At 55.0% G+C, this 14934-nt stretch overlaps 2 protein-coding genes across 4 annotated transcripts in view; one reads left to right on the top strand and one right to left on the bottom strand.

Annotated features, from left to right (window-relative positions):
- LOC136376350 (zinc finger protein 1 homolog) overlaps positions 1–14934 on the bottom strand; it is a 172870-nt gene that overhangs the window by 45811 nt on the left and 112125 nt on the right. The gene's annotated exons all lie outside the window — the stretch shown is intronic.
- On the top strand, positions 6796–13563 carry ZNF853 (zinc finger protein 853). 3 transcript variants are annotated; one of them, XM_066342936.1, is made up of 4 exons: positions 6796–7386; positions 8170–8287; positions 10399–10982; positions 11016–13563. In XM_066342936.1, the coding sequence occupies exons 1-4, from the start codon at positions 7375–7377 to the stop codon at positions 12282–12284; spliced, it is 1983 nt and encodes a 660-aa protein (XP_066199033.1). In that variant the 5' UTR covers positions 6796–7374; the 3' UTR covers positions 12285–13563. The 3 variants fall into 3 exon arrangements, with proteins under 3 accessions (XP_066199033.1, XP_066199035.1, XP_066199032.1); XM_066342938.1 differs by having other exon boundaries at positions 8165–8287; positions 10399–13563; XM_066342935.1 differs by having other exon boundaries at positions 10399–13563.

Genomic DNA, 14934 nt, shown 5'->3' on the forward strand with positions numbered 1-14934 from the left:
CTGCTGGGCTGTTTGCTTCAGGTGCCGTTCTTCTTGCCCTCAGGTACGAAACAGCCCTCAGGAATCTTTTTTTCTATTATAGTACCTGATTGGCAGGTGCATGCTTTGAGTTCTGTCTTATTCATTTGGGAGGAAAGGAAGGTAACAGTGACCATGGCCTCCCCTAGGCCAAAGGAAGGAGTGAGAGATGGTTACAGCAAACGATGAGCATCAAGGGACTAAGGTTAACTCCTAGGGGTGACATTGAGCCTCGTGGCTTTTCCCCTTCTATTGCTTGAAGATGGGACCAAACCAGATTGCCTGAAATTCTTGGGGGTGGGGGGTTGTGTTTGTGTCTTAAGTCTACAGCTTAAAGCATCCCTCCAGATAAGGAGGCGGGTACCCTGTATGGGCCCTCCTCGCACAGCCTGAACCAGGAGCTCGGGCCTTTCCCAGGGCCCTGGGGCCCCGTAGCCACTGCCGGCGTGTCAGGAGGGACAAACCTGCAGGTGACGCCTCTCTGGAACCGCTTGTTAAATTGCTTTGGAGAGCCATGAACTAAAGGAAGGACGTGTTCTTTCCTTTGACTTGTTCTTTCCATTTCGCTGACCCTGCTTTTTTTGTTTATGTGTACACCCCGATGTCAGATCAGGACTGGAGTAAAACACCTGCTCTCGTTGGGGTGCACCCACTACCGTGCGGCTGGTGTCTAGTATTTCACTCCGGTACCGAGGGTTTCTGAAGAGGACTGCAAAGCAGCTCTCCCCTGGTTTTGTCATCAGAGGAGGTCTCTGAGCACAGCTCTGTCCCCAAAGGGAGCCTCCGGTAGACCACTCCAGGGATACCGGGAAAGGAAGGGACAGCAGGTCAGGCCGGTAGAGCAGAGACTTCCTGTGGTGGGATTTTAACAGTACGTAAGCACTGAAGTCGACCTATTAAAAATGGTGTGCTTGCCAAGCATCTTACATACATTAAAAATTGACCCATCAGTCCTGGCTGGATCGCTCGGTTGGTTAGTCGAGGGCCCTGGTCGGCAAACTGCAGCTCACGAGCCACATGCGGCTCTTTGGCCCCTTGAGTGTGGCTCTTCCACAAAATACCACGTGTGGGTGCTACCTCAATAAAGAATGTACCTACCTATATAGTTTCAGTTTAAAAAATTTGGCTCTCAAAAGAAATTTCAATCGTGTACTGTTGATATTTGGCTCTGTTGACTAATGAGTTTGCCGACCACTGGACTACAGTGTGTCGTCCTGAAGCACAGAGATTGCCAGTTCTATCCCCAGTCAGGGCGCAGACAGGAGCCGATGTTCCTGCCTCTCCTGCTCTCTCCCTTCCTCTCTCTCTAAAAAAATCAGTAAAATAAACATGAAAAAAATTGATCCATGAGAAAACGTGTATATAAAATAAAGTACATCTAGACAGAATGTGTCAAAAACATTAAGACATTCCAGTAGTGAAATAGGTGAAGGACATGAACAGAAAATTCATAGAAGAGAAAATACAAATGGCCAGTAAGTATAAAATGACTCTGAAACAGGTGACCAGAGAAATGTAAATTAAAATGAGATGCCACTTTTCCACTTGCCCGATAAGACTGGGAGAAGAGAAAACGCAGCAGGACGTGAGGGAGCAGTGGTCACACTGTGGTTGAGGGACTCGTTTAGACGCTCCGGAGAAAGGAGAAGATGAACTGACTCTGTGAGCCAGCAGTTCCGGAAACAAAAAGGGACGTTGCAGGCGATCCCGGCAGTCTTGTGTATTTTATGAGTCCATTCCCTGGGTGTCTGTGGGGGACAGCTTGCAGCACCCCCCGTGCCTACCACATCCTGAGGATGCTCAAGTTCCCCTAAAAAATGGTGTAGAACAAAGCATGCCGCGGGCCCTCCACATCTGTAGGTTTCATATCTGCTGATCCAATCCACTAAAGATAAACAGTGTTTTTTTTCATGTTTATTTTAATCAGTAAAAATCAATAAAACGTCACCCACCGACCTTCCAGGCAGGTCATGTCAATGGGTGAGGCTCCTGGAATTGGACGCCAGGGGGCGCTGGAAAACGGCTAAACCGGAGAGCACCTGGAGCTGAGGGTTGCTCTACCTGTGCACCTGGACCAAGGTGAATGCCGCCAGGAATTCTGGGTTTTCAAGAGAAGATGGAAATATATATATTTTTTTACGCTGTCTTTTCTGAATTAAAAAAGAAAAACACGCTTGAGTTAGATGTCAAGAGGGTGATAGAGAACGGGGAATAACGGTAAGCGGTTTTCTTGGTATTTGTTAAAGTTCCAGTCGTACTCTGATGTGCTCTTCTCCCTCCCCAGTTTTGAGGCTATGTCCATAAAAGAACAAAAACAAACAAACAAACAAACACCTCGCAACACCGTTTGGGCTAAGCTGAACATGTTCACTAACCAGATTCGCCCCGGTAGGCTTCCCGTGTTTGATCCTTGGGCTGCCGTTCTGGGAGGAGCCTCCAGAAATATCACTAAGTGAAAACTTGCACGGCGTTCAAGAGAATGTAATATCACGTGTGGAAAGCAAACCAGTCAAGAGGACACTACAGCTTCCCCGCGGGTGCATGGATGTGTACATACATAAATGTGTTAGAACTGACGCACACCACACTGAGAACCGGGGACGCCTCTGGAGGTGGTACCGGAAATGGGGCGCTGGCCAAAGGGCACCTGGCATTATCGCTATACTTTTCAGGTTTCCATTTCGTTTTTAAACTTTCAATTAGAAGCCCAGTCCGTTCTGAGTCGTGATAAAAGCCGACAGGACTCGATTTGCCCCTGGCAACTGTAAGAGAAGCCCCTCTTGGCATACATATTAGCCAGGACCGCCTGTGTTTGACTTTGACATAAGGATGCTATACTCACGTGTTTACTTGTATAATTAAAAGTTGTGTTTGTTTGTTTTTGGCTTGTTTTTTAAGTGCATTTTAGAATCTCTTTTCCAACAGGTTATAAAGAACTTCCAGGTTAGACGCTGGGGAAGCAGCAACCTAGAGTCAGGTAAGACGCTAAGGGACTTTTGCCCTGAGGGCCTGAGGGATTCAGGGTCAGGGTGGGGGTCTACTCAAGAGACCCTCTCCATTTTGCTAGAGCCCCGAGGGCCATCCCCTCAATAAGAATCACGGGGAAGGTTCTCCGGCCCCACGCAGAGCACGAGCTGACAGCACGGGTCATCCTCCCCTTGCGAGCTCAGTGCATGGGGGGTCCCTTAGACTTGTCCTCCCACCTGCTTGGTGGAGCAAAGGCACGTCCTCTGGAAAAAAAGACATTTGTCCTTACATGTGCATTGGCCCTTTATCTAGGAACATACTTCTAGATCAATGGCAAAGTACAAAATACATGTACACGGCTTTTCATCGCAGCATTGCGTGTAATAGCAAAACATCCAAAGCTTCCCAGCGGCCTACCAACAGATATTTTATCCACACTGTAGAGTATTGCAGTACTGTTTTTTTGTTTTGTTTTGTTTTTTAGATTTTATTTATTCATGTTAGAAAGGAAAGAGAGAGAAGGAGGGAGGAGCAGGAAGCATCAACTCCCCTATGTGCCTTGCCCAGACAAGCCCAGGGTTTTGAACCGGCAACCTCAGCATTTGAGGTTGACACTTTTTCCACTGCGCCACCACAGGTCAGACTGGTACTATAAAAAAATAAAAATAAATAAAATTAAAAATTAAAAAAAAAAAAAAAAAAGAGCATGACCAGGCAATGGCGCAGTGGATAGAGCGTAGGACTGGGATGTGGAGGACCCAGGTTCGAGACCCCGAGGTCGCCAGCTTGAGCGCGGACTCATCTGGTTTGACCAAAGCTCACTAGCTTTGACCCAAGGTCCCTGGCTCAAGGGGTTACTCGGTCTGCTGAAGGCCCGCAGTCAAGGCACATGTGAGAGAGCAATCAATGAACAACTAAGGTGTTGCAACACTCAACGAAAAACTAATGATTGATGCTTCTCATCTCTCCTGTCTATCCCTCTCTCTGACTCTCTCTCTCTGTCTCTGTAAAAAAAAAAAAAAAAAAGACATTAAGTAAGCTATGGAGTGATAGCTAAGATTTATTGAGTAAAAAGAAAAAAAAGCAAGACCTGAAGAAAGTGTTACGGGGTGCTACCTTCTTCATAAGAAAGGAGGTGAGAGAGATACGAATAGAAATGACAGAAGAATAGAAATGATACTATTTTGGATATATTGGGTTAAACAATATATATTGCTAAAATTAAATTCACCTATTTCCTTTTACTCTTCTAAATGTGGCAACTAAATTTTTTATGGTTGTGTTAAAGGCTTGTCTTATATTTCTAGTAGGGCTGACAGAGCATAAGACAGTGAGCCTGTAAATAGTTGTCCAGTGAGGACATTTAAAATGTTTGCAACGTTCAGTATTAACTTTGTAATCAGATAAGGAAAAGTATAGAAATGTTTAACACTGTTGCCTTTATGAAAGGATAGACTTGTGGAGTTCCACTATTTTCACTAACTTCAACTCTTTAGTTTTAGTATTCTGCTTTATTTTATCTTTTGATGCTTTGACTCTATTGTCTGGTTTTGTTTTGTGTTTTTGGAATGTGGTTTGTTGTTTTGTGTGTTTCTCTAGGAATCATGATACATTTCTAATTTAGCAGTCTACTTAGACTTGATAATTTAACACTTCAAGTAAAGTCTATAAAAGCCTTACAACTTGTACCCTCTCCCTTTTATGTTACTGTTGTCATATTGTTACATCTGATACACTGAACCCCCCCCCACAGATAATGTCATAATATTTACCTTCCAACATGATACATATTTAAAGAACTTAAGAGGAGAAAAAGTCTGTTACATTTATGCATATATTCATCATTTCTGTTGCTTTTTCTTCAATTCCTGAAGTTCCAAACTTCCTTCAGGTATCCCTCTGCAACTTTCCGAGTGGGATGTCAATAGGTACTACTCCACAAAGGAAAACCAAGTGATAGCATCATTAGCATAGCATCACTAGCACTTTCTTTAGAGATGTGGCAGGACTTACCAGAAGAAATAGGAGGGATTCAGAAGTGAGGAGCTATTTCTGTTGCTGCTAAAGTCACACAAAAGTGTTGGGCTTATTCAACTCCGTACATGTGTTACCTTGGGAGAAAAAAACACTAAAGGGAAAAAGAGGAGACAGGGTGGCTGTTATCTGAGTTTGGTGTCCAGGTCTGGGCAGCAGAGACTCCCAGGGAAACTTGAGGTTTCAGAAGACACCTGACTGCGATGTGCATCCTGGAAAGGTGAGCAGGCAGCCTAGTGGGGGGAGCAGAGCCCGCACTGGAGTCAGGGAGGGAGCTGACCGGGAGGGAGGGAGGGAGGGGGACCAAGGGCATCCTGGAACTTACGGTAGCTGCCAGAGAAGTGTCCGATGCTGCCTAGAGGTGTAGGAAGACGAAGGGCTTAGTGACATGGAGGTCACTGGTGACCATGAAGGAGCTGCCCAGTGGAGGGGTGGGGTGGAGGCCAGGTTGGAGAGGGGGAAGGAGGGCGAGCAGAGGGGGGTGCAGACAGAAGAGCTCTGCTCACAGCTCTCCCAGGGCGGGGAAAGTACACACCTGCCGCAAGCAGGAGGGAGATGCTCACTTATCCTTAAGCTCCTGGCTTCCTGGCTGCCGTAGTGCTGTCCCCATCCCACACACGGACCATAATAATTTTCCTCGGGTTACGTGGCTGGAAGAGGCCCGTGACCCTGGATGTTTCTACCTCCAAAGCTAGGTTCTTGTTGCTGCCCGGATCCCCTTTTCCGCGCGAGGCAGATGAGCCCTCTCCTCTCCAGAGCTCCTGCTCTGCTGCTGAGGTCGCCACACAGAGTGCAGGCCTTTCAGGGAGGGCCCCACACTCCAGTGCCGGTGAGGTCAGGAAGAGTCAAAAGGTGGAACACGGAGGCCACATGTGTGTCAGGAGGGGAGGGGGCTGTGACCACTTGACGGCCCCTCCACCGTGAGGCATTCCCACCCTTCACCCCAGGAGCAGCTCTCCATCCCAGATCTTTGGGTACCCCCCACCTCCCCGAGAATCTGAGTATCCCGATTTTAATGAGAAGTCTCTGGATTAGAAAGGTCTGCCTGAGGGCGGTACAGCAAAGTGATGGGATACCGAGCGAGCAGGCCAGGTAAGGCCTCCTGGAAGAGAGCCAGGACGCAGGCAGGAAGCAGGGCCCTGGAGAGGGCAGAGGGAAGAGCAGAGGAGGAGGGTCTGACCACCGGGCGCTGGGCACAATGGAAAGAGCAAGGGGTCTGGAGAGGGACGAGCCCAGCTCTCCAGTTAAGGAGGTGGCCCGGGTGGCCCCCTTTGGTCCTTTCCCAGTCCACCGTCCTGGCTGGCACGAACTCCCCGCCAGGCAGGCCTGCCTTCGCATTCCGGGATCCACGAGGAGGGGTCCGTGTTGTGGAGGGCCAAAGCCCCCTCAGAACCTGCTGGGCTCGGAATGCGGCCTCATTAGCTCACTGTCAGCCAATTGAGAGCTAATTGACCATAACTCGTACCCAGGCCAGAGGCTCCCTGAGCCTGGGAGTCCCCGGCGACAGCGGTGGACTGTCCAGGTCGCCGGGCCCTGCGCGCAGACGCGCGCACCCGGGGATGCAGCAGAGCGCACTGCTCCCCGTACCACAGGTACCCTGCCTGGCGCCCCGCGCCGCGGGGGAGCGGCCGGGCCGAGAAGGGTTAAGCCCACCGAGCTCGCGGCTGCCTAGAGTGGCGGCGGCGGCGGCGGGGGCCCGGGCGCAGGGGCGCGGGGGGCGCGCAGGCGGCGGGCGGGGGACAGGATGCGGATGCCGGGGGTACTTCCTGTGCCGGCCCCCGCCGCCCCCGCCCCGGCCCGGCCACTGCCCGCCCCAACGCAGGCTGGCCGGATGCACGCTCGGGCGGGCGGGCGAGCGAGCGAACGGGGACCCCCGCCCGGCCGCGCCGCCCGCCCCCCGCCCGAGGCCCACGGGCTCCAGGCACCTGTGGCCGCCGGCGGACCCCAGCCAGACCCAGACTTCTCCGGACTGAGCCGAGAGCGGTGTCGCCCAGCCCCTGCTGGCCTCAGCCCGGGCTACCCAGCCTGGCCATCCTCGGAGCCCGTGGCGCGCGCGCTGATCCCGCCGGGCCAGCTCTGAGCCGGGCGCTGGATTGGGGCTCTATCTCCTCTCGGCCCCAACTTCTGCTCGCGAATTCAGCTCTGTCCCTTCTTTGGCCTAGGGCGACCTCGGCAGCCCTGACAGCGGCCGACCCTCCCGAGTGCCCAGAAAGGCGCCCGGGTGGCCCAGCGCCTGCCTGGTGCCTTCTGGATGGAGACGCTTCAAGAAGGAGCTGGCTGAAGGCTCTGGCCTTCCCCGTCCAGTCCCCGCTGACCACACTCCCCTAGTGCAGAGGCTGCGGTGAGAAGGAGGGAATGCTGGACCAGGTGAGGCCCAGTGGGAGGAGAGCTGGGCAAACCCTGGATGCTTCCCTTACGAGGTTCCGAACTGGGTTCTAAAAGGTTAGAGAGGGACCCGGAGTCCTCCTGTTCGGAGGAGAGGGAGGACCGGACGTGGGGACACCTCTGCGGAGGCCGGGGCACACACGGACAGGCTGGGAGCCCTCCAGACCTCAGAGCGCCTGGGCACTGGGCCAGGCCAGCAGCTGGTGTGTTACAGGGGGTGTCGTGCTCTGGAAGCCTGCCTTCCCACAGAGCTGAGCTGGCACCGGCACACACATGGTGGCCTGGCTTGCTGTTGGCCCGGGAAGGCGAGATGATCCCCCCAGTCTGGGAGGCAGGAGACCAGAGTGAACGGCCTTGTCGGTGCTTTGAACAGGGCAGGGGAACCTGAGATGGACACGTCTTTTTTTCTGCAGACTTCCCAGATGTCCATCGGGGAGGACATCTAGCGAGGGTCTCATTTCCCCCCAGTCTTCTCAGAGAGAACGAGCTGCAGCCACTGCCCTTTGGCATGGGGCTGAATGGGGGCCCTGCAGAAAGTCAGGAGACAGCCTGTCTCTGTGCCGGGACGGAGCCTGGGAACTGGGCCTCCAGGGTGCGCGCACTCCTCCCTTTCCCAGCTGTGGACGGCTCCGCTCTCCTTTCTGACAGGGCTGTAGCTGCCTGCTCTTGGGGGGGGTCTGAGGCAGATTTGGGGGTCCCCTGGCAGTCAGTGCCAGGGGCTGGGGGCTCACAGCACCACTCCCATCTTCCTTCCTCTCAGCACAGCCGGCTCCCTGGAATCTTGGTCTGACCGCCAGGATGGAGCTGGGGCCGGCGACTGAGACCTATGTGCTGGAGCTCCGGTGTCTTGAAGATGGGGGCCCAGGGCCTGACACCCTCTCAGGTGAGGGGCTGGGGGGCCTCTGACTTCCAGAACTAGGAGACAGTCCTCAGGCCCCCAGCGACGACCCTTTGGCACAGCCCCAGGCCGGCCGTGGTGGAGCGAGGGGACGGATGGGGGGCGCGCAGCTCGCTGTTTGGAAGTGCAGACTCCTTAATTATTAGGAATCATTTTCTAAAAGGAAATTATTTCCATGTAGATGTCCCTTGATTTTTATTTTTATTTTTTGTATTTTTCTGAAGCTGGAAACGGGGAGAGACAGTCAGACAGACTCCCGCATGCGCTCGACCGGGATCCACCCAGCACGCCCACCAGGGGCAACGCTCTGCCCACCAGGGGGCGATGCTCTGCCCCTCTGGGGCGTCGCTCTGCCGGGACCAGAGCCACTCTAGCGCCTGGGGCAGAGGCCAAGGAGCCATCCCCAGCGCCCGGGCCATCTTTGCTCCAATGGAGCCTTGGCTGCGGGAGAGGAAGAGAGAGACAGAGAGGAAGGAGCAAGGAGGGGGGGGCGGGGGGGGATGGAGAAGCAAATGGGCGCTTCTCCTATGTGCCCTGGCCGGGAAACGAACCTGGGTCCCCCGCACACCAGGCCGACGCTCTACCGCTGAGCCAACCAGCCAGGTCCAATGTCCCTTGATTTTTTGAAATCAATATATCCCTGGAAAAGGAATCAGAGAGCAAAATTTTACAAGCCAGACCTCTGCTTTTCATTGCAAAATTGAAAATACGATGCTGTAGGGAGAACCGATGTTGACATCAGACCTGGTGGTGGAGAAGGCCTCTTGGTGTTTCTGCTAACCCAGTAGTGACTCTCCAGGAGAGATACTGCCTGTGGAGGCTGTGCAGACGGTGACACTTAGCAACAGAGTGGCTCCCGTTAGCGGGGCTTCCTCTGGGCCTGCACCAGGCTGGGACTGTGCATGTATCCTCTCCAGTTCTCAGGGTCCCCAGGAAGGGTTTGTCCCTTGTAGACGGAGAAACTCAGGTTCCCAGAGGTCAAGAAAGTGGCCGGTGGACATGTTGACATGGGACTTTGAGTTAGTTCTTTCCATTCCAAAATAGCCATCTCCAGCACGTCCCGTCTTCAGGCTGTTTCAGACGGAACTAGTTGTATCTTGGCATTTCCAAACTGTTTGTTAGTTTGAAAACTAATTTCTCACCCACAGGAAGAGGGACTCTTCCAGCATCTAACAGGCATCCCCAAACTACGGCGTGGGCCCCATGCGGCCCCCCCTGAGGCCATTTATCCGGCCCCCGCCGCACTTCCAGAAGGAGCACCTCTTTCATTGGTGGTCAGTGAGAGGAGCACTGTATGTGGTGGCCCTCCAACGGCCTGAGGGACAGTGAACTGGCCCCCCTGTGTAAAAAGTTTGGGGACCCCTGATCTACCAGGTTCTAAGGGATGTGCCAGGGCCGCTTTGCTCAGGAAGCTAGCAGGGTGGTTACTGATCAGCTATTTTATAGACAAGGCGGGCTCCGAGCCTCAGGAGGTAGGACAGATGCTAACTGGGAGGGTGGAGGACAGAGTCGAGTCCTCTGAACTGAGGGCTTCCCACTGGAAACCCCGTGTTCTCTCTGAAACTTGGGTGACTTGTAGAAACCACTTGTGGTAACATGTCCAGGCAGCTCTACAGAAATTCTTTCTTATTGACAGAGGAAGCAAGTTTCATTTATTTTAAGGTGTGAGCCTAACTGAGGTCAGAGTGTAGCACGGGCTATGTAGCTTGGAATGTCTGGTCCACTGATTCCCACTGGATGGTGACTAGGCAAAAGGGACTTCTCAGGAAATGGTTTTGGGGGAGCCCTGGCCCATGCTGGTGTCACTGCTAAGTTCTAAGCATATGTTGGGGACAGCCCAGAGAAGGGGTCAGGGAGCTGGGGTCCAGAGTGACATGAGCAGCAGCAGTCTCTTGGGCACATTTCTAAGCCAACCCCACACCTCTGGGCATTTCCGTTTGTGCCATTCTGCCCTTGTCTGTTGACCCGTGTTTTCGGGTCCCTCCTGAGAGCTCAGTCGTGTCTCCTAGAGCGGCTGTGCATGGGGGTCCTGAGGGCCAGACGGGAGAGCCGCCTGTAGATCTTTCTCTCCTGGCTTTCGGCCATGTCCTCTCCAGGTGGCAGCGGCGGGAGTGACAGTCAGGAAGAAGAGGCTCAGGAGAGGAGCAGCAGCCCCCCACGGCCAGCAATCTCGGCGCCCCAGGGAGCCAGGGAGAGCGCTGAGGACACCCAGCCAGGAGAGCAGGAGGCACAACTGCAGCAGCGCGAACAGCAGCCAGAGCCGCAACAACGGCCACAGCAGGAACAGCGGCAGCAGCAGCAGCCACAAGACCAGCTCCCAGGACATCAGCCAGAACTGCAGCAGCAGCAAGATGGACAAGAACAGCTGCCTCGACAACAGCAGGAACTACAAGAAAAACAGCAACCCTGGCAACATCAGCAGCTGAAACCAAGACTGCCACTAATGCAACAAGTGCAAGAACAGCCAGTGCAAGAGCAACAGCAGGAAGTCCGGGAAGAACCCCAATCTGTGCAACATGAGCAACCGAAGCTGCAGCTGCAGACCATGCAACAGAAGGGAGAGTTACAGGCACAGCAAGTGCAAGAGCAACAGCAGGAACAGCTGCAACCACAGCAGCTGCAACAGCAGGAACTGTTACAACAGCAGAAACTGTTACAACAGCAGGAACTGTTACAGCAGGCCCAGTTACAACAGCAGCAACTGTTACAGCAGGCCCAGTTACAGCAGCAGCAACAGCGGGAACAACAGGAGCAGCAGGAGCAAAAACAGTTACAGGAGCAGCAACAGTTACAACAGCAGCAAGAACAGTTACAGCAGCAGCTGTTGCAGCAGCAGCAACAGCAGTTCCAACAGCAGCTGTTGCATCAACAACAGTTGCAGCAGCAGCTGTTGCAGCAGCAGCAAGAACAGGTACACCACCAGCAGCTGCAGCCCCAGCCACTGGAGCCGGAGGAAGAGGAGGAGGAGGTGGAGCTGGAGCTCATGCCAGTGGACCTGAGCTCGGAGCAGGAACTAGAACAGCAGCGGCAGGAGCTCGAGCGGCAGCAGGAGCTGGAGAGACAACAGGAACAGCGGCAGTTGCAGCTTAAACTGCAGGAGCAGCTGCAGCAGCTGGAGCAGCAGCTGGAGCAGCAGCAGCAGCAGCTGGAGCAGCAGCAGCAGCAGCTGGAGCAGCAGCAGGAGGTCCAGCTGGAACTGACCCCAGTGGAGCTGGGGGCCCAGCAGCAGGAGGTCCAGCTGGAGCTGACCCCTGTGCAGCCGGAGCTGCAGCTGGAGCTGGTACCCGCCGCGGGGGCCGGCGGCACCGCGGGCCCAGGGGCTGCAGCCGCGGTCATGGTGGCCCCCCCGGGCTACGTGGTGCTGCAGGAGCTCATGGTACTGCCGGCCGTGGCCCCGCCAGCGGTGGTGCCCATTTCAGGCCCCGCCGGCAGCGCGGCCCTGACGCCAGCCCGGCAGCGGCGGCGGCGGCGCGCGCGGGACCGGCCGACCATCTGCGGGGAGTGCGGCAAGGGCTTCAGCCGCAGCACCGACCTGGTGCGGCACCAGGCCACGCACACGGGCGAGCGGCCACACCGCTGCGGCGAGTGCGGCAAGGGTTTCTCGCAGCACTCGAACCTGGTGACGCACCAGCGCATCCACACGGGGGAGAAGCCCTACGCCTGCTCCTACTGCTCCAAGCGCTTCAGCGAGAGCTCGGCGCTCGTGCAGCACCAGCGCACGCACACGGGCGAGCGGCCCTACGCCTGCGGGGACTGCGGCAAGCGCTTCAGCGTCTCGTCCAACCTGCTGCGCCATCGGCGCACGCACTCGGGCGAGCGGCCCTTCGTCTGCGAGGACTGCGGCGAGCGCTTCCGCCACAAGGTGCAGATCCGCCGCCACGAGCGCCAGCTGCACGGGGCTGGCCGCTCCCGGGGCCTGGGTCTGCTCCGCGGCACGCGCGCGGCCTCGGCTGGGCCGCCACGCCCCGAGCAGGCTCCGTGACAAGCAGGGGACCGGCTCCTCTGATTTGGTAGGCACTGCGCCTGCGGGGAAGTCTTGACCCGGCTCTGTGATCTTTTCAGACATCCTGGAATCCTCTCTTGGAATATAGACTTCCGTCACTGGCGGCGTGGGACGTTCACCCTCAGAAACACTCTGCCAGAGAAAACCCGGTGTGGCCCGAAGCAGCCCAGATGTTGCACATCCGTACAAACAGCACATGGTACACACTCGTTACTGGGTACCACTTTGGTGAGAAGTCCGCTGGAGCGCCTCCCCGGGGCAAACTGGACTCGCTAGAAATGAGGGCCACCCGAGAAAACTTCCAATGACAGATGGGACAGTTGGTGACATTGCGGAAGGATCAAACGCTAACCAGGGAACCAAATAGACCTGATAAAACAAATGCACAGGAAGAGGATTTGATCCTGCTGAGAATTATTTCAAGGAAAAATGGGGGAAGAGGCGACGCATCTGCACTATGTAGAAAACTGATCAGTCAGTCATTAAACTGTCCTCAATGGCATTTGCCCTGAAAATACTTTCTCGACTGACAATTCTTCAGGGTGACTATACTCGTGATTGAAATGTTTGTGTTCATAATAAACACGGGATCAGAGAGTCCGCTGGGTCAATGTGCAAATGCCAGGAAGTCCTGCTCTGGGTGGAAGGTAAAACTTTCCCCCCAGGGTCACCCGGGGCCTTGACAAGCATGGGAGGCAGGCTTGGATGGAGACTGCTGCTGCGGTGTTCCCACGTCCTCTTGAATAGAATAGAAGCCCGTGGCACTCTGGGAGTACTGTCCCAGGCCCAAGGGAGTGATCATCGCGGAAAGGAGCCTTGGGATATCCCCGCTTTGGGACATTCCCTGCCACCCTCCAGCCCTAGGTTTCTCAGGTGTTTGCCCAGCAACTGAGACTACGGGGTTGTGCCCTGGAGACCCCCCGGGGGCAGGGTTCTCCTGGGCGGGGCTGTGTAGGAGCGTCACGGGGAGAACGCTGGGAACAAGCAATGCAGACATCAGAAATGCTCTTTGTATTTGCACAATCATCTGGGGGTGGCCGACGCCGTGGGAAGGCAGGCGGGTGGAGGGTGGAGGACGATGCCCCACCCCTCTGCCCTCCAGTGCGTCCTGCTCCTGGCCTCCCGGGTGCGCGGCGCGGCCGGCTAGGCCTGCCCGTCTCTTTCCTCCCTGCTTCTCCGTTACTGACACAACCCGCTACACGTTTTACAAATGTGTTGGTAAGTGAGAAACAAAAAAGATGAAAAATAAACTTAAATGAAGAAACACACTGTCCTGTCCTGTTTTCACCTGTGAAGATTGGGGTGCTGCTTGTTCCTGTGGAACGTTGTCCTGGTTGCTCCAGAAGACGGGAACTTAGTACACAGGTTCATACCACCCGGTGCTCCTTACCCAGCCCCTTCTTTCTAGCTTGAGACCCTTGGCTGGGGATGGGCTTGCTCTGGGAGACCCTCGTGGGAGAGGTGGGGACGGGAGGGTAGTTGCTTGAGGAGGCCACTTTTGGCATCTCCTGAGGACAAGCTTTGAATCAATCCCATCCAGTTCAGACAACTTCCAGGTCACTGTTAGGTATCTATCAACAGTTTGTGGAGGCATATGAAAATGTGTTCATGAAGTAAGAGTTCACTGGCCATTTGCCTAGTTCCTTCTGTGCCCTCCCTGGTGGAGGTGGTGGGGGCCGGGGGTGAGGAGACTGTCAGCCCACCCAGTCGTTGTCAGGAAGCCCATTCTCCGGGTCAGCCTTCCTGTGGCTCAGCAGCAGGGACACAGGGATGTGGGAGGCGAGGCCTCAGGGTGCATGTAGGGCTCTGAGGTCCAGGACATCTCTGTTGGGGGTCCATCGCCCCCACACACACACACAGACACACAGACCACCTGCAGGTGTGCGCTGCCTTCAGGGACTGCTCTGCTAGCTGGACAGAGTTCACTCCACTCTGCTTTCAGCTGTCTCCTCCTACAGGAAGCTCTCCTGGGCTCCTCCTGAGCTCTCACATGGGGTAGGGGGCTGGCAAAGAACCTGGCACAGAAGGGGTGATGACTAGTGTCCCCACCCAGCCCCCCTGTGCCCAGCTTGGGGAAAGAGCAGAAGTGCCATCGTTAAAGAGGTCCAAGCCCTGGCCGGTTGGCTCAGTGGTAGAGCGTCGGCCTGGCGTGCAGAAGTCCCGGGTTCGATTCCGGGCCAGGGCACACAGGAGAGGCGCCCATCTGCTTCTCCACCCCTCCCCCTCTCCTTCCTCTCTGTCTCTCTCTTCCCCTCCCGCAGCTGAGGCTCTATTGGAGCAAAGATGGCCCGGGCGCTGGGGATGGCTCCTTGGCCTCTGCCCCAGGCGCTGGAGTGGCTCTAGTCGCAACAGAGTGACGCCCCGGAGGGGCAGAGCATCGCCCCCTGGTGGGCATGCTGGGTGGATCCTGGTCCAGCGCATGCGGGAGTCTGTCTGACTGTCTCTCCCCATTTCCAGCTTCAGAAAAATAAAAAAAAAAAAAAAAAAAAAAAAAAAAGAGGTCCAGAACTAGACAGTAGTTAAAGGCGGTAAAAACATTTTATTCGGGACCTAATAATGCAATAGGAAGAAAGACCTCAGGATAGAAACGGGCTCAATTCTGAATTTGGTAAGGACAAATGGGGATTTG

This window comes from Saccopteryx leptura, chromosome 6 (genome assembly GCF_036850995.1).
Source record: "Saccopteryx leptura isolate mSacLep1 chromosome 6, mSacLep1_pri_phased_curated, whole genome shotgun sequence".
NCBI lineage: Eukaryota > Metazoa > Chordata > Mammalia > Chiroptera > Emballonuridae > Saccopteryx > Saccopteryx leptura.